Source organism: Antrostomus carolinensis, unplaced genomic scaffold (genome assembly GCF_000700745.2).
Source record: "Antrostomus carolinensis isolate BGI_N321 unplaced genomic scaffold, ASM70074v2 scaffold14124, whole genome shotgun sequence".
NCBI classification, from domain to species: Eukaryota; Metazoa; Chordata; class Aves; order Caprimulgiformes; family Caprimulgidae; genus Antrostomus; species Antrostomus carolinensis.
The window spans coordinates 238,100-257,985 of NW_010312928.1; the positions used below are offsets into that span (position 1 = coordinate 238,100).

Here is a 19,886-nt window from a genome sequence, read left to right on the forward strand (position 1 = left end):
TCACTATCTTCAAAGACAGATCAATGCTTTATTACACTTGAGCTTGTGAGCTGGCATTCTACCTGTGCTCAAAAGGTATCTACAAATAGCAGGTGTTTTAATAAGCCTTAATTGTTACAAAATCCCTAAGTATGTACAAGAAGAGGGAAATGAGAGCAATTATCATTTTAATTGCATCAGTATAGATTACTCCTGACTCTGGCAGGGGGAAGATACTGATAGTAACAGCAGGTTAGGTAGCTGACAGGTAAAAAGAAAATGAATTAGTCTCAATATGGTAACAGTAATATTGAGGTTCATTGCTAATCTCGGGGTTCATCAAGGGCAGGAAAGAGGTTTTGGGGGCAGGGGAGAACTTGCAGTTGCACAATGTCCTAAGCAGTCAATTGCACTAGTGCAAAGTTTGGTGGTGGTTTGTTGGTTTTTTTTGCTTGTTTGATTGTGTTTTTTTTCAAGCTTAAGGGCTCTGTCAGGCTCGGTGCTCCCTCCTGCTTTGTGCTGTAGCTCTGTACAGAGAAGGTGGATAAAATGGAGGATAGTGATAGTCTGGTTCCCAAATAATCTAACTTTGTGAAGGAAGGAAAGCAATTTAATTTGTCCACCAAGACCAAAGGAGCCATATCTTATTATAGCAATAATCAGAGTAAAAAAGCAAACTAATTTCATTAATGCAAAATGCCCTTGTATATTTGGGTACTGCCTCCATTCCTGAGGGACCTGAGAGCAGCAGGACATGGGAGCTGTGCATGTGTGAGGGAACGCGCCACAGAAACAACGAGAACACCACCGTGCTTCTGTGTTCAGTGGAAACCATCATTCTGTTTTGAAATAATCTGACAGCAGCCTCTACTTGCAGTATAATTTCTAAGTGGCTGTTCATTAAATCACAATGCAATGAACTTCTTACAGTAACATATGTTATTTCTCTGCAAAAAATAATTAATCATGAATAATTTTCCAATGAATGTCAAAGGCAGTTAACATGATAGTCCCATTTATTATAAAGGGGGGCCATTACATTATATGGGGTATGATAGCTTGGCTGATAACAACTTAAATGCATGTAATAAAATGCTTGAAGGGTATCTTGATTCTGAACAGCTTGTCCTGGCATCCCCTGCTATATATGTATTAATAATATATTTTATAACATCTCGCTTAAGGTGAGTGCCGCATCCAGCCTCTCACTTTGTCAGGCTGACAGCATGTTTGTAGCTGATGTGTAATTGTATGTGTTAGCGTGACACTGTGGATCAAATCCACCCAGAAAAGGGCTGTGTACTATGTCTGGCAGAAAGCTGAAGGTTTTGCATCACCTTTAATCTTTGTTTATGTAAAGATACCATCTGGCTAGGCTGGCTGTGGTAAGGATCTTAAGAGGGTATGTGTCACTGTGGCTGAGACAGTGAAGTAAGGCCAACAGTAGCTAAATTATTAAAAACAAAAACCAAACCCAAACCCCACAGTGTTGCAGTGGCTTAATCCAAGGGGCCCCCATCCTTCCCTGCGTCTTCTCCCCACACTGGTGACGGGCAGATGTCTATGCATATGACGAGGGTTGGCCCAGGTGACTCTTGTATCCACGCGTCAGATTGCAACGTGTCTTTGTTCTACTGATACAGGATTCAAGGTACAACCACCTATTGAAGGTAGCAATGGAGCTATCTGTGTTTTACAGGGAGCTGTCAGTGAATCTACATACACAGAGAGGTTATGCATCTTCCATCTTGCAAAAAGCAGAACAGTACCTGTTGCTTTTGCAGTGCAAAGGACCACAGCTGTCCTCGACTTGGAGTGGGGCTTGTACATATGTTCAGACAAATAAATAAGGCATTTTTAGTGAAATATATTCTACCTGAAAGGTGATGTAAGGTAATTGGCATTCTTTGGGTTGTAGCTCAGACTAGTATGAAAACAGGCTGGTATCTAGAATTGTTTTGATGTTGTCAGTAAAGAGTAAACTTGAGTTCTGGTCCCATTCCTGTAGATTTTTCAGGTTTTCTGGAAAAAGGTGTCCAGCACACAGTTTTCCAAGATAAATTCCCACAGAAGGCTCATTATAAAAGGAGTGAAGCATCTCAAAGTGCTTATATCAGAGCATCTGGTTTTATCACAGGAATTAATGTGCCACTCATGCAGTAATTTAAGATGTCATAAAAGACTCTTTATTAATAAATAACTGATATGCAGTAATTTACGTCTGTACATTTATCTTCAAAAGGCTATAGCCATACAATTTTTGCAAACTCTACATAAAACATCCAAACTGTCCATTATTACTTTTTCAGTACAATATAACACAGCTGTTTGGCATTACCAAATATATATATGTATATATATTTATATATGTACATGTGCTGAAAAAAGAAGCCAGTGCAGCCTTTTCCAAGGAGTCTTTCCCAAATATTTTACTGTACAACATTCAGAATTTACATTGATAGAACAAGGCACAGAAAGTGTGGTATGAAGCCAAGGCCATGCTTTTTATTTAATGTTCTCCTTTATCTCTTCCATACTCCTTCAGCTTCATACTAAAGAAAGCATTCAACCCTCTGCTCTTTTTTCAGTTCTAAACACACTGAAACTGTGGGGAGAAGCAGGGAGAGGGAAAAATGCTCAGTCAAATGAGCAAGAACCAACATTTTCAGAACCTATTCATTGTGAAAATAAAGGAGCAGAAGAGAAAATAGGTCTCCCTAGAGGAATACTTGTGGGGTTTTTTATCTTTTAAAAAATTATTATTTATTTTGTATTTGATTAGGTTAAAGTTCCCCCTCTCCTTTTCACCACAAGGCTGGTCAAAAGTTTTGGGAGTTGAAAATGCAATGGAAATTGTTCAGTTAGCTCTGGTCGTGCATGACACTGTTTTAAGTCTCACCAGACTGACCAGCATCACCTTTTACCTCATCCCAATGAGCAAAGGGTGTACACTTAACCCTTGTGTACCCACATCCAAGCTGAGATCAGCAGTCACAGTGGGCATCATTTGATTAACAGGTAGGAGGAGGCAGCTACGTCACCCAGATCACAAATTACATGTCAGATTGCTGTTCCCAAATATATATATATGCCACATCCCCAGCGAGGCACATATACGTGTGTGTGTGTGTGTGTGTGTGTGTGTGTGGTACTGCTTACTGATGCATCAGGGCCTTTGTGAGGTTCAGTAGTGCTAATGGCATCTGGGTTTTAGACTGAAAGTGGAAAGAATGCAAGTTTACAGTTTCATATAAAAATAGTCCTTCCTCCTCCTCCAACTGCAATGCACAAATGGGGGAAAACTGAAGGAATTGCTTGAAAAGATAACATCACCATAAAGCTAATATTCCAAATTTCAGTATTTAAGTACCAGTACTTACATTTTTTTAAACTGCAAGAACAAAGCTTCAGTCAGTTCTAAGTGAGGATTTGTGAGGAAACAGTCTTGTTTTCTGTAGCAAATACACTTGCTGTTAGATCCGTGTCTTCCCCCTCCTGCTGTATCAGAAAAAACTTTAACCAGGCTTGGTGCAGAACACCCTTAACTTCATTTTGTGCTACACATTTCCTTTTGGGATTAAACAATAAGATTTATATACAGAGACCAGATAACACAGGGGTTTGACATCTTTTTAAATCTGCAGAAGTACATTCTCAACCAAGGTTATCACACCAGGGGCAGACAAACTAAGTAGCTGCTGACAAAACCACGGTTCTACAGTAGGTGAGTGTCTAATCTCATCAGATTACAGCACACTACATCACAGATCAGGGATGGGTCTTCTAATCTCCCTATCCCTTAGCTAAATTTTCACAAGTGACTTCAGCTCTAGTTACCCTGTGACAGCAAGGCAAGGAGGCTGCCCATTGAATCCTGGCTCGCCTGGATTCCCTTGTAAAGCACAAACCAGTTAGTCAATACAACCGAACAGCTTATTTAAAAGCAGCTTTTGCAATAGCTTGAAAATTACAATACACCCCTACCCACCCAAGCCCCAGACAAGAAACACTAGTAGAATCTGTACTATTCACCTCTAATACAAAAAATATACTGGCAAATTCCTAGACATTTATTTTAGTTTTGGACAGAACAGTGAACATGGATACTGACAGATTTCTCTTTTACTTGTGGCGATGAGTAGAACATCAGTTCTGTTTTCTGCATTGCGGACACTGTTACTACCAAATGATTCTCTAAGTGATTCTTTAATCTACGAGTGACTTAGGTATTTTTGTCCATGTTGGAGATTTTTGCTACCGTTTGTGCTATGGGTTGGCAATGAGAGAAGAGCTAGGCTGTGCGTTCCTACAAAATGATCCATGATCTTTTGCCAGCATATTGAGTTTCATTTGTTGCTACAGGTGTTGTGTGTTATATACCTAGTATTTTAAGTTACTATATTTTCTCAGAAATCCTTTATGTTTTCAGTAATTTTAACTAGACAATCATTATATATCCCAGAAAGGATATACGTGCCATTTTACACGCTGCTGCAGAAAAGCTGCCAGCCTCTTCTGAAGCAGGAATAGTGTCAAGGGAGTAATTTACCAAAGCATATACCGCAAATGAACAACCCTAGAAAACACTCTTCAGCAGGTTTAACATGAAAAAGGCTCTCAGTTAATAATGTTAACCACCTCCACTGCTGGGTAAAAAGCGGGAGAACTTCCTAGGTGTAATTCCAATTAGTAAAAGAAAGGCTAGAAAGACAGATCTTCAGATCATTCACAGTTGTTAAGGACTTAGAAATAATTTCCTGTTTTCCACTCAGATAATTACCATCCAAGAAATAATGCAGCCCTTTGCTTAAATTAAAAAAAAAATAAAAATAAAATTTCAAATTATGACCAGAAGTCCACAACAGTCCTCACTTATTTTAGCTGCACTGTATACATAAACTATATTTTTTGTAGTTGAAAATATTATCTGGAATCGATCAGTTACTGACTGTTTTAAAACTCTTACATAGCACTATCTTTCAAGTGGAAAAAAAAAAGAAAAAAAGACTGGACCTTTAGTATGATGTTAATACCACGGAGTCCTAGGACAGGATCCCTGTTTTAGTGATTTACGCTGAATAAGCTTCTCTCTTAACCTGCTGAAAGCAGCTGAGCACAGCCCCAGAGAGGAGGAGACCAGCTGTTGCCAGAGAGAAAAGTAATAACAAAAATAGTTCCCTGTCTTTAAGAGAATGGTGTCGCTATCTTTTAATCTATTACAAAAAGCCCAGTAAAATTTTTGCGGGAGTACATCTTGGTTTTATGGGACTTGCACTGGTAAATGAAGTTTGAATTTAAATCTACAGAGCCAGGGCTCCTTTCCTTGTGGCTTAAAGGGTTTTAATGTAAACTAGTAAGACTGCAAAAGTGGTGTTGTAAAAACTGTAAATTAGCTTTACGATGCTGCAGTCTGGCAGAGCTGTGAAGTGCACCATTTTGGTGACAAAATTGTAAGTCATTTTTAAAATGCAACTATTAGTTTTAAATGACTCACAGCACAGAAATATCTGGGAAAAGTGCTTACGAAGATGGAAATAGACTAGAGCAGATTCTTTGGTGATGTAAAATCCAAATGGCTATTTCACCAGCTCAGACTCGGGGCAGCTAGATGGAATCTTAAGTGTGTAAGATTCCATTTCTTTTACTTTCTAGTTTGTGAAGAGATTTTAAAAATTATTTTTCAAAAGTCATAATTTATAAAATAGAGGAAAGGAATAAATTATTAATTTCTGGCCTCTAAATTGCTTCAGATGCTCCTTTACATCTGTGTTTTGAATTAAATCGTATATATCTGTATACAGATGTCCAAAAATCTTTTTAACGCAGATTTTAAAAATGTGCTTCTGGAATTTTCAGATTGCTAATAATGTTCAATGTATCTCTTTATGTAGCATTTGCATACAAATTCTAAATTATCATACCAAGAACACTGTATCAGAAAGCACATTTACAGCAGGCTTGTGGGGGAGCTGACAAAAGTCAGCTGCTTTCTACTGTAGAAAATAAGAAGCAAACATTTAACTTTTTTACTTGTATTGTTTTGCTGTTTGTCAATGGTAACAACATCCACGTGGCTGCCTCATTTATACAGTAACAGACACATTTACCTAAAAACCATTTTAATTTTTCCGTCTCTAAAACTGGGACTGTGCATTAAAGAAAGGGAGAACTGGCAGGAGCCTCCAACAGTGAAAGTGCTGAGTGCTGCTAAAACCATCCCCTGGCGCTGACAAAGAGCAGGGAGTGAGCATTTCGGTGGGAGAAAGGGAAATAAACAGGTATTGTGGCATTTCTAGTCCACTTGAACAGTACAAGCCCATCAAAACAATAATAGGTTAGAGAAAGTCAAGAGCTCCTGATTCAGATTCACAAAAGTAAGATCAGTAACAAAGAAGCTGCTTTAGCAAAAGTGAAGAAAAACCAGGAAATGAAACCTAAAGGGAAACAACGATACGCTACTGTGCAAGGTAAAATGGAATTCTTACCTCAGCCCAAACCAGAATGGTTCTGCCATGGTAAGGAACTGTGACATTCATTCCTTTTCAGCACATAACGCAGACACTGGGCTTCACTGGGTTTTGGTGCACAACCCAGGTCCCTTCAGTCTGAAGGCCCTTTCAGGTGAACTTTGGAGGGAGTCAGTCTAAACTGCTTCTGGTTTCTCTCTCTCTAGGCGTTACTGAGTGTTCAGTAGGCAGAGCTGGGAGTTGCTGTACATAGAGGTTTTTCAAAGCTACCCAAGACTTGAAAGTAAACACTGTGCATTTCCTGAGAAAAAGCTTTAAGGTCAGAGCTCCCCAATGCAGCTCTTTTTGACCCCATATGCTGCGTGTAGCTCGTATATATTTGGAAAACAAGAGGAGAAAACACATACAGCTCTTCAAAATAACATGAATATGTTACAGCACCTGCAGGGTAGTACTCGGGTCTTTGTTGTGGCAGCTAACCTAAGCTAGTTTGATAATTAAAACTGCATCTGAGGAGAAGCTGAGAACAAATTAACTGCTGGAGAGAGTGAGTGTAGCTGGTTTCCCAGACAACGACAGCTCACTAAAACTCCATCGCTTTTCTGTGGATGCCATTTCCTATTTTTTTAAAATTCATGACATTTTGTCCAATGAAGAACAGGTTTCTGAGGAGGAGGACTGGAAGTCACTAGAAATATAATTCAAACACAGATAGAACCATGTGCTGCTGAAAACAGTGACAGCTTGCTGCCAAATAAGCTGGTATTTTTGTCTCAGTGTTAAATATGCTTGCAGCCATTATCATTTCCCATTGCAAACAAGAACTCTCATGTCAGGCTGCATGAACTACTAAAGCGCAGAAAATGTTTGGGGAAGTCTAAGAATATTCCAGCCTCCTGCGCTGGGAAAGCAATGAAATTTGCAATTTCAGATCAGCAAGAACAAGCAAAATCTCATATCAAGAGTTGTTCATCATACTTGTCAGAACTGGAATCCTGGGTAAAGAAATAGCTTCAGATTATTATAGATTTGCACACTAAGTACCTACTCTGTGGCCTCTCATGCTGCTCTCGGCTAAATATGGGGGTAAAAACCCCCTCAGAATGTTTGTTTTCCATTTCTTGTGTTTCCATAAAGCTCCTAAACTCTCGGTTGCACTCCTGGTTTATATACTGCTCGTGTTCCTGTCACCAAAAGTGACAGCCTAGGGCCAGAGCTAACGAGCACCTGGGCTCATTTTAAAGGATATATTAGTAAAAATAATAGTTAAATTTGGGACAATGCAAGCAAGCCAGTTTTTGCCAGTACCATGTGGGGTTTATTGTTTCACTCAAACTAAACCAAAATTAGGCTGTGCTGACTGACTTCACCTTTACTTTTTAGTTTAGCCCCAGAACATTAGGTAATAAAAAAAAAAATGTAAGTAGCATTGTAAGCAAGTAAACTGGCTAAAATAGGGCTGGCAATTTCCTGCATTTTATTTGCTTCTTTAAATCCACCCCCAAAGAACCTTTTTTTGACTAAGTAAAAGTTTGCAGGCTGAGAACTTCAGAAAATTTCTCTCACGCACGCACTCACCCTCATTTCACAGAGAAAGGTTTTGTTCTGCTGACAGAACAGGCAGGAAAGCTCAGCAGCAAATGTACATTCATTAAGTGATGGAATTTTTAACAGCAATAAGTTTGGAACACAGGAGGTATCAATTAAATAATTATGAGATCATCTAATTCCTACAAAGTGACAACATGATGCTATCAAATGACATTTTAAACCCAATCTTTAAGAGTGGTAAGTTTGAAATGGAGGAAAAAGGGGACTCAAGGCCCCAAGAGGATAAACCTTTAAACTCGGATTAACCTGTAGTGGCTCTAAATATTCAGTATCATATTTGTTGATTTTCAGTAGGCATTATATTACCATTACTGTTTCCTAAATACATTATGTCATCATATTTACCTTTTATGGCTCTGTATCTCACTCCTTCCTGCCCCAGGAATAACAGAAGTGTAGTTTTGTTTTTGACAATGAAACATGAATTTTAAATGAGAGGACAGGGAGAAGCTTGTGTTTTCCTTATTACCGAGATGATTTTTAACAGGGCTGCTTCTGCTCCTCCAACTGAAAACTGCTTTGTGGAAATGAGTGTCTTTCCATACACACTGTGCAGAAACCCTTATTTCCTCCCTGCCAAAGAGAATCTCTAGTGTCATAGTCAAAGCTGGCCATCGGTTCTTGAATGGACACAAGTGGCTAAAGTCCATTTTGTCTGCTGTAGTTGAAGTCAGGCTCTTCAATCTCAGTTTCTGTTATGTCTGAGATTTTGGAGTGTGTCCTTCCTATTTCTTCCAGGGCACAGGCTAGGGAGTCAAGGTCACCATCATGTTGATGTCGGGCTTCCCAGAGGTCCAGAATGACGGCAGACGGACTGGTTTGTGTCGCAAAGTAGGAGAGATTCCTAAAAGGAGGGGGGGGAAAAGGTGAAATAAAAAGGATGAGGAACAGCCTTTGCTGTAGCTACCATGAATGAGAAAGGGCCCTCTGCTGTGATGTGTTTAAAAACCAAAAGACCTTCAGCAAGACCCAGATAAGCTGAGTGGAGGGAACCCTCAAGAGAACACACACTGGTGTATTCTTCAGATTTCACTTGCTCAGTTCAGGGGAAGGAGAATGAACAAGGGGCTTGTATATTCTGAGGTACAAAACGCTGGCCAGCAGTACCATCCTAGGTAAGCTAGAACACAAGTCAGTTTGGAAAGCATCATTAGTAAACTTAGCAGGTATTTGCCAGGGAGAGGAACTGTATCACTTAAATTGATGCTTGTGATTACATGAAGAAATGACTTCTTTTAATTTGTAATTATTTTTTTTTTTTAAATATGTAGTTTTTAGAACTTTGCAGGGGTTATATTTGGAAAGAATTTGGTAAAACTAAGTGTTTAGCTTAAACAGAACACCCTGTAACTCCTTCTGTTTATGGGCTTTGGACATAATCATCTGATTAATTACATTAACTTCCCATTCACAAACACAAATGTTATTTATAGCATTTGTATTACATATAGGTACAGATCTATAAATACAGGAAGAAACATAAACATGCAGCACAGGAAAGGAAATTTGGACTCGAATGCTACTGTTTGGGTTTTTTTTAAACCAGCTCCAAGATAATTAAATATTTGCTACTGACCATTTTTGGACTGTTACTCATCAGTAAAAAAGGGGCAGATTTGATTATGAAAATAGATATTGCAAAGGCCTTAACAGGTGTCCCCAGCACAGAATCAGAAGTTAAAGGGCTTCACAACACAAGTCGGTGTAATCTCCCTGTACACTGTCTCTCAGTTTCCTAAGAAGAAATCTCCTCCAGCTTCTTCTGTGCATAAGCAATGGAACCAGGGGAGATTAAAGTGCCTGACAATAGACACTGATAAGAAAAGCAGAATTTTCTGACTCTGTCACTGCTGCAAGACTATAAATTAGGGGGTTTTTTTGGTTCCGATGTGGTTTGTTGACATTCCCATGCAAAGCAACAAGTCAATGAAAAGTTATTTGCTTGATTTAAGTATTCCTCTATCCTGTTGGGAATATATTCATGGCGTTTGTCACAACCAGAAAGTATTTTTGTGAGTAAACTGCCTCCACCAATTTAATTTAGCTGAAGAAGCAAAATAAGTAGTAATTAGTTTTTACAGCATCTTTCAGTTTCAATAATCATAATATTATTACTCCTAATGGTAGAGCACGACTTTCTTTTTTAAATATGCCTTTTCCAAAAAAACCCCAAAAAACCCCTGAAAAATGTGTAAAGCATTTTGGAATACAAATCACGTAGGTGGAAGCTGAGACAACAGGCCATGTGATTTTTTTGTGAGAACATGCAGCTTCCTAAGTCTTTTAAACCGCTGCTTTCATAGTACACAACCATGCCCAATTCCTTCTAGTCTTGTACTTTACCAAGACCCCACTCTTGGGGGTGCACAAAGAAAAAGTCCAGTCCAGAAGAAAGAAACTGACCTTAGAAGCCAACATCAGGTAGGACAGGGCACACAGGTGTATCTGAGGAGGAAGCAGCTCCTGTTTTCAGTAGCTGGTCACGTAAAAGATTGTAGGAACTACAGTCTGTTCTTGAGAGCAAGTATGGTAATTGCTATGCACACATCTTTAGTACCAGCAAACAAACAAAAAACCCCCATAACAGCAGCAGATTATTCCCGTTGCATATGCAAATGTTCACCTTTCAAACTGCTTTCCATTACCTGTTAATGCTGTTTTTTTGTGCCAGCATCTGCCAGTCTTTGCCTTTGGCATTGGGTGTGTCAAACGTGGCGCAGATCCGTTGTCTGATAGAGTGGGGGATTTTGAACGCTTTTGGGCCCATCTGTGCAGGGAAGTTGCTGTCATCATGTGCAAAGAAAGCCATGGTTTCTCTTTCATTCTAGAGAGAATATAAACACAAAGCAGCTGGTTAGGGTGTTAGGCTTTCCCTCTCCCTTGGGTCTGTAGGTGGCTCTTTAGCACAGCAAGAGGAACTCAGAGAGCCCTGACACACACTCCTGGTCAGAAATGGGGAACCAGGGAGCTCTGCACAGTCTCTGCAGCGTGAGAGCAGCCGCCAGTGCAGACAGGTCTGTGCTCTTCCTGCTGCCTGTCGTGCAGGGATCTACCCGCAGTGAGCCTGTATCAAGTCAGCTTTTGGAGGCAGGAAGAGTCAAACCTGCCCTGAGATTCCAGCTCTAGTTTGTAGAATTGACAACAAAAGATTAAATAGCTAAGAGGTATTTTTCTATTTGTGAAAGAACTCCTAGAACATCACAAGCACTTGTGCATTTAAAATAGTGTCATTTTCCTTCAAGTTTCCTCTTTTTGTTTATTTTTGTGTTACATATGAAGTCCAATAAATAGAGCAGTGATGGTAGATGGAATGGCACAAAAGCATATTGTGTTTCTAAATCTTTAATTACCGAAGCCTAAAATATGGACACATAAATATCTCATTTGTGATTATTTTAAAAAAACCCCACTCAAATTCCATAAGTACCTCAGTTCTTCCATACTAAAAATCTCTTTGGAATCCAGGTTCTTTTGTAGATCTGGCCCATTCTTTTCCTATTAAATTATACCAGTCTTGTTCAATAGTCACATTTCCATGCATTATTCGTTTCAGTGCAATGCAGCATAAATATTCAGTAACAATGATGCTACAGTCTCTTCATATAACATTTATGACACATCCCAAAAGTCACTCATGCACAGTAATAGTGGTGCTGTAGGTATATCGCATGGTCTGACTGTTTAAATTAAATATGCAGAACAATAGTAGATTTTCATACCCTGCACGTGTGAGATAAGCTACTGCTACCTGGTTAGTTCAGGGAATTATAAAGCAATGAGCAATTCAAGGATTCAGTTGTTATTTATATATTTATTTTACAGTTGAATTATCCTCACTCTTCAATCACTTTTTGAGATAGGCGTGAGAAAGCCTTCCACACTAGCAAACCCATTTGAAGACAGAATTGTAACATGCTCTGGGGACTTGTGGACAGATAGATCCCTTTAAAAAAAAAGAGAAAGAGGAAAAAGATAGGCAGCAGCAACATTGCGTTAAGACATATAGAATGATACCATGAAATAATAATAAAGAACAAGGAAAACACTTGGCTGTATTCTGAGGATGTTTTCATACAGAATGATGTTTGTGGTTTTCTTAGTTAGTTGCTGTGTTCTCTGTATAGTGCATCTTTAATCCAGAAGTACTAATAAAAAATAATAATCTAAAAAAAGCAGCTGAAGTTTTCATTGCTGTAGGACATGCCACCAGCTCACTTGAGTCCATGTTTGATTTCTTTCCCCTGTGAGCAGAGAGCTACAGTCCTTGCAAGACATTCTGCAGATACAAAAATGCTCTGAGTGAGTGGTCAGTGGCCTAACAGCGTATGGACAACCCATCTATTTTCAACTCTCAGTGCTCTGTAAACTATTCAAAAACTGTTTGCAAGAAAACTGTTACCACCAACTCAAATATAAATTATTTTTTGTGTTGTAGAACCTCTATGCTTTGGTTTCTGCTGGAAATGGACTCTGTAAGGCTTTATACAGTTACAGTTTAGAACGGGGTGTAAGAAACTACAGAGAGAAAGGACAAAAACGTGAAGGGATCATGTCTCATGCTACACAGCAGCTTAACAAAACACAAAGGAGAGAGAAGACTTTACCTCTAGAATGGATGTCTGGATCTGCAGGATTTGCTCATGGCCCTTGACTTGTCGGACGCAGATCTTGCAGGACAGCTGGGTAGTGGCGGGCGTGTAGCGCTCCAGGGAGAAGGCACAGTGCAGCGGCTTCTGGCTGCTGCACCACACGCGAGAGAACGGGACTTCCTGCCAGAGAAACGCATCCCCCGGAACGGGGAGCAGGCGGGAGAGAGAGAACTTGTGACAATCACAAAATAGGGAAAAAATCCATGAGCTTTTCTCTGCAGTTGCCTTTTTACTAATGTCCCTACACACTCTCCGTAGGACACAACTAGTAAGTGACCATTCAGTTGATAACTAAGATGTTACATTTACTGAAAGCTCAGATTGCGTTCAGTGATGCAAATGATGAGAGACTCTCATCTAAAATTAAACTTAAGAAAGATGCACTTGACTTACTAGGCAGGCATCACAACTCTAATCTGTGTCTCCTTGCCATCACCTTGTACTACAGAATCCAAAAAATGGACCTTCCCACCAAGACCTGTACTTGCTCTGTGAGTTAAGGCAGCAGAGAGCATGACAGCTTATTTTCTATATTGATGTTCCATCCAAATTTAAAAACACCCACCTGCCTGGGTAGTCACGTGCAGCCCACTGCACAGCATTGGTCAGGCTCAGTTTTACTTCTTAGTTTCATCCTGTTATATTCTGTGACTACTTTCAGTGACTCCTCTACTTCAGCCAGGGACAGTTTATGGGATGAAAGCCCTCATCAAATGCTACATAGACAACTGCAGCAATTAATCATCAGAGATTTCTGGCATCTCTGGTTGCTTTGAGTTCCTAAAAATGTACGGAAATAGACAGGAGAAGTACATAGGGGGCAGCTAACTTCTGTTTTAAAATTATTACTTTCTAAATACCAAAGTTCTGTTACTGGTCTCCTCTCTTTATGGTTTTTTGTTTGTTTGGTTGTTTTTTTCGTGGTTTGTTTTTTTTTTTTTTAATTTCTATAATTTGAACAGCTATAAACTCACTACGGTGTTCTACACTGTAGCCATGAAGACATGTAAATATTAAAAACAATTAAACCAAACATGTTCTCTATTAATTTCAAAATATTAGAAAATATTGTCGAATTAGTAATCTGGAGAATAATGTAAAAGGGGAAAAAAGCTGATATGAATATTTCACTCTATTATATCTTAGCATTCATCCATATGATTATGGGACAGCATTAAACAGCTTCAATGAGCAATTATTCTAACATGAGAAAACTAGTTTAAAGATTTACAGTAGTTTTTCTAGAAGATAGTTATGAATTTTCAGATTACTCTGTCCATTTTGATTTTAATGGTATGTGAAGCTGATCCTTCAAAGAAAATACTATAATTACTATATGCAAATTTAACCTGCGCATGCATTCTACTTGCATTTTTCAGAGCTTTATAAAGGGTTAATAGATGGCACTGATAAGGACATAAAATGTGCTGCCTATAGGCAGCTATAATTCCTTCAGTATTTAATACTGATGGTTATAACTGAGTGACCTGGCAACTAGTCGCTTGTCATAATTAGCTGTTTAAATCAAGTAAACCATGCACTTAACTCTTATGATCCATTTATATATGGAAGCTCACCTAAGAACTTACAGCTCAGAAAACATCCATTTCTTCATTTTTGCCTTCCTACAAGCAACTGTTGTTGGATTTGGTTGTGATCTTTTCTATGTCCCTGAAGGAATTAGCTGCGCACTGCTGAGAATGTCCAGCTTCAAGATCAGCCTCACCCTAAAGTACAGTCAAGACCAAACTAGGGAGAATATCGTTGTACCCACAGCTGATACACTGCTCGGGCTCCCTGTAATGATGCACTAAGTGATAACGATAAGCTCTGTGTTTAGATGCTGAGTTAGTAGCAGTAGCAAGATACCAACCACGATAAAGAAAACATTAGCAAAATATTAGAAGTGGAGCAACTGTAATTAGATTTTTCCAGAGTAATCATCTCTGCTTTCATTCAGAGTGGAAGAATCACTCAGCTGAAAAGAATTATATGAAACATAATACAGGGGGGCAAAGCATGGTGGAATGATGAGTGTTTAAAGTATTCCAGAAATGCTTTCAGTTTTATTCTCCCTTTATAATTAAGTTCCCAGCAGACAGAGGGAATGTAAATCACCTGATAGCTAGACAGACGCTGGATCCTCCAAGAGACACAAGATGCTAGGAAGGCAGCTGCTTTTAACCCTCAAAGGTCCCTGTCTGGCTTCTTAACACGCTTGTCACAGCCTCTTCCTGCTCTAACACCCAACTGGTTTTTAAGGGTTCCCCCAGTTACTTGTGAAGAGGGTGGGAAGGAAGCCAAGCACTCAGCATCTGCTCTGGCAGGATGGCCAGGACAAACAAATACACTTAGCACAGACTAGAGAAATGCTGAGTACCACCTGCCATTAACTGCTTTCATGCCACAGTTCTACATGATGGTTTATTCATCTGTTCAAGCCTTGAAGCAGGATCTTTGCTTATCTGAGAAATCATTAAGATAAATCTTTCCACGTTGTACTATCTGATAATGGTTTCATTGGGTGGACCAAACAGACAATTATGCAATCGGCTCTTTTCAGTTCTCAACCACCAGAACAGCCAGCTTGTTTTTGAAGTGCGGTACATAGGAGAGAAAACAAGTAAACACTGGAACAAACTCCACATGAAGAAATAGATTCTCTTATATATAAAGAGGCTGGAACCAAATCAGAGCTGTCAACAGAGCTGGGACACTTCACAAAACATTTAACTGAGAGGGAAATCCAAAGCCAGTGTAAGCTGTTCTGCAGTTTCTGTTAGAAACAATTGTTACAGTTCTCAGCTGTCCAAGTCATCCAAACTATTATAACTCAATTATAAAATGTAAATATGTATTTGGCTTCAGTATCAGCCTCTGTCAGACCATTCTGTCAGCAGAGGTTTTGCACATGCTGCTTTTTAACCCTGAGTGGCTAATGAGAGAATGGGAAATGCGCCTGCTATGATCAAAATCTGCAGCAGCTCTGCCATTCTGTTCCTTCCTTAAATTAAAGCAGGCATGGCAGTTCACCCTTCTTCTGTGGGTTATGGCTCCCTCTCTGACTTTTTATTTTTTGTTTTTATCATGCAGCAATAAATTTAATAGCTACTTTGGACTGTGCCACTTGTATTACATTCAGCAAAGTGAGGTCCTTGTAACATGTGAAGATTGATGTAGAGAAATTTGCGTTGGCTATCATGTCTTGTTTTAACGGCACCCTGCAGTTTAGTTTTAACAGGAAACTCTAGACTTATTACTTGCCAACAGAGAACAAAAATACCTCAGTTTAATATACCATAAGCAATATATTTATTCATAGAAGCTGTACACAGCATTAAGAAAAATGCTGAACTGCACACAAAATATTTTGAGGCATCTGAGTCACTCTCAGAACTTTGTGTACACCAGGGACTCACCACCAGCAAAGAAGAGAATGCCCCAAAGAAATAACAACTTTGCAGAAATTTTCAGGCAGAAATAATCCTCCCCAAATTCTTAACTACAAAGAAACATGGAGGTGAGAGTAGCAAACCCTCCTCCTTTGGTTATCAGCAAAGTGGTTTGCAGAGAGCACAGTAAGTATTGTTTTCTGCAGGCCATTTTTCCAATTTAACACACCACAGTGTGTTTTGGGTTCTTAGGGTCTCTTCCTCCTCACGTCTTTCTGTGACTGTCTTGGTAAACAGCACAAACAGTAATTTCTACTGTGTCCAATACAGAAGAGTGCAAGTGTTCATCTCTCATCAGTTTTATATTCTATTACTAGAGCCATTTAAAGAAGTTGCTTTGCTGCAAGAAAAGTCTAGGGGATTTTTTCACCCAAGTAATGTGTTTTTCAAGCAGTCATCATGGCAAGACAAGTTCAATTAAAACTCCCTTGCACTCTGGACGTTTAACTAGTACACGTTCTGCATGATGCAGCTGTGGAAGGTGTCTTAGCTGCCTTCTAAAGCAGTCAGAAGAGATTGCCATAACATAATGCTACATGTATTTAGTTCAAATCTACCAAATGGTTATTAGAAAGCAGTTTTCAGAAAACAGACTCTTTCTAAATAGCACTTTGAGGTTGAATTTTAGTCTGTCATGCAGATTCATTCTCCAGGATTGGACAAGGGATCAAGAGACAATAAATTAATCCAAGCATGGAGCTGTGTCTATAATATGCTGTGACACCAAACTCCATTTGTCGTATTAAGAGAAAATTCCCCCCCTCCCTTTTTTTTTTTAAACTGCTCAGGAAGGTACTGGTTTTGATAGGTGTTTGATACAGTGATGGGGCATCCCAGCACCGATTGGTTTGTCTTTTAAAATGCAACTAAGCGAGTAGAATAAACAAAGCGCTGAAAAGGAGGCTGTTCTTCATATGAAGCTGAAAATGATAGGGTTTCTTTAATTTCAGTTGTAGCATAAATTATCCTTATATTCTTGATGATAGAAGAATTTGTTTGGATATAGATCAGGTTTCAGAGTTTCATTACAAGTTTCAGAGCTCATTACACTCATGATTTGGAGAACAGGGCAATATATTTAAAACATGTTTTTTGCCAAAATACTTAATGATAGATAACTGTCTCTCTACACTCTCTACTGTCTCTCTCCCCCTTTTTCTGGGAAAAGAGGGATTATATAGTCTAATTAAGTTCTGCATTTTAAAAGACCAGCCCACTCTATGTGCCAGTACATCACTTATAATTTCCAGTAACCAATATACTTAGAAATTCTTCTTTTGTTTTGATTTTTACTTTCCTGTCTTCAACAGCCTCTTTAATTAATGTACTACAGAAAAAATAATTTGCTCTTCCTCAGTTCTAATTCTTAGTATCTACGTGCTGTAATTTCAGCTAATGACATTTAAATGCTTACATTTAAATGTCATTTTCAGTCATATATTCATAGTTATATTGAAATTGGAATGACAAAGATACAAAAACATCTTCATGAGTGATAAATTTTAACAAGAATATAGGTCTTCCGTTGGCGGTAATTGAACTGAGGGAAAGTACAACCTTGCATTTTTGTAAAAGGAAAGATTTAAAGCATTCTGTCTGTTCTATATGAAATCTGTATTTGTCAAAATCATAAGGCAATGCATTTTTGTTGTATACTCAAGAGACTAAAACCACACCTTTCAAAAATAAAAGGGACCATGGTCTCATTTGGGTTATGCCTATACCAGTGAAAATTCTTACTTCCTCTGAATCAAAATGCAAACAAATAAAATCAACAAGTACCTGACATGCAGTAAATGGTTTAATTCTCCAAAGGAAAGGAGGGATGTCCAGGACAGATATCTGAAGACTGAAGGTGTTCCCTTTGAAATGCAAAAGTTTTGGTTCCTCTAGTAATTGTCCTCCTTGGAGTCTTTCATCCGAAACCACTTCCTGCAATGGCAGAGGAGGAAAGAATTTTTTTAGTATTAGGAACAAACACCAAATCTAATGAAAATTCATCTTTATGAAAGGTGCCTTGTTCAGCACCAGCATATCAGGGTACAGCACTGGAGTATTCCTCTCGTGGCCAGATGATGAGCATTGGCATTTATATTTTACCACTGGAGTTAAAAGGATGGTTGGGCACTGGCAGCTCTACTTCCGTGTACGTAACGGTGGTACTTGTGACACTGAGTTTTCTTGTTGGCTACCTCAGCAACAACGCCCACGTAACTTCAGAATAGGAGTGCCGTGCTTGAGAAGGAGACTTGAAGGGTTTTGCAACGCAGTAGTGGCTGTCTTCAAGTTTTGGGGTTTCAGGTCGAAGCCAGCCAGTTTTCTTTTTTATTGCAAGTTACTCATGTTTGATTGTTCCTATTTCATTGCATCCCACAGGATCGCCATTAGAAATGAGAAGTTCACCAGCAGCTCAGTACCCAGAGGGCTCTCTCACATCAGCATGAAGACAGACGCGAGACTCTGTCAGCCCATTTCCAGGTAAAGCAATTTTTCTCCACAGAGATAAATGGAAACCGGTTAAACTGTGACATCATTCTAATTTAGTCCTCCTCCTCTTCTGGAAGAACACAACTATCCTTGGTATTTTAATTAAGCTTTTGAATAAAAAACTCCTACAGGTTGTGTCTGTTATTCCTTAAACACTTGACATATAAAGCTCAGCGAGATATTTACCTAAAAGACTAAAAGGAAGATCAACATTAAGGAACGCTTGGTGAATAGTCCAGCTTAAGCCAAGAGCACTTTTGGTGAGAAAGTACTCTCACGATTTCAAAAAGCACTGAAAGAAACACACCAAATGCACACATTAGACAAAAAGCTTCAGTTTCATTTCTTCCCTCTTGGACATTTTCAGAATTACTGGACAAGACGCTGCTCAATCTTGGAAGGGCTGACTTTGAGCAGGAATTTGGACTACAGCCCTCTAGAGGTCTGTTCCAGCCTAAATTTTCTATAATTTGAATTTAAAACACAATAGTAAAAAAATCAGCCCTGCGTGTACTTACACAATGTTTATTCCTGTACTATTACAGTAAAAGTACTAGTGAGGGAGGAAATCCTGCAGAAGTTTTTAAAAATCAGCTAGCAAGCAGTCTTCCAAAATTACCTTTTTTCTTTCCATCCACATCATTATGTAAAAACCGCATACAGCAAAGAGGTTTAGTGCTTGTCAGTAGCAAAGTTATTGTTAGAAGAGCTACTGGAGTCATTGTGACCTTCATAATGACTGCCAGAGCTTTCTGAAACTATAATAATGGATTTCTATTATAAACCAATTTACAGGCATTCAATTTGATTTAACTCCTGATGGCTGGGTTTAGATGAAAGAAGAAATAAGAAGGGAGACTAAACTTTTTGATTTTTCAACTGAATTTCCCTGAATGTGTTGGAATCTTTTTTTTAATACCATAGTTGTACAAATACTGCTCTACCTTTAATAATGCATGTGGTCCTTAATTCCACAAGCATCAGCAGGACTATGGCCAAATACAAAATACAAAGAAATTGGTTCTCTTATTTTTTGATAGCCAAGAGTTTCCCAACACACTGGGAATTGCATAAAGGACAAAGTCATCTGTCAGAAAAGTAAGGTAAGTTTTCACACAGGGACACAGTGACAAATCAAGGCGCTTTGTATCTCATATGGCACTACACTGGGAAGGGTTAACAGTGTCAAACTGGGAAGCCCAACTCCAATACTTTAGCCAAAAAACATCTGTACTTTCCGT

General features: G+C 38.9%; 1 protein-coding gene across 1 annotated transcript in view; it reads right to left on the reverse strand.

Annotated features, from left to right (window-relative positions):
- Nucleotides 1–8,696: 8,696 nt before the first annotated feature.
- The window catches only part of UNC5D (unc-5 netrin receptor D), a 62,746-nt gene continuing 51,556 nt past the window's right edge, over nucleotides 8,697–19,886 (reverse strand). Inside the window, exons 13-16 of the mRNA XM_010167177.2 lie at nucleotides 17,941–18,090; nucleotides 12,662–12,826; nucleotides 10,703–10,881; nucleotides 8,697–8,901 (exon numbers count right to left, since the gene is read on the reverse strand). Of these exons, the coding sequence (XP_010165479.2) occupies nucleotides 8,697–8,901; nucleotides 10,703–10,881; nucleotides 12,662–12,826; nucleotides 17,941–18,090 (699 nt within the window). The remainder of the gene's footprint in view (nucleotides 8,902–10,702; nucleotides 10,882–12,661; nucleotides 12,827–17,940; nucleotides 18,091–19,886) is intronic.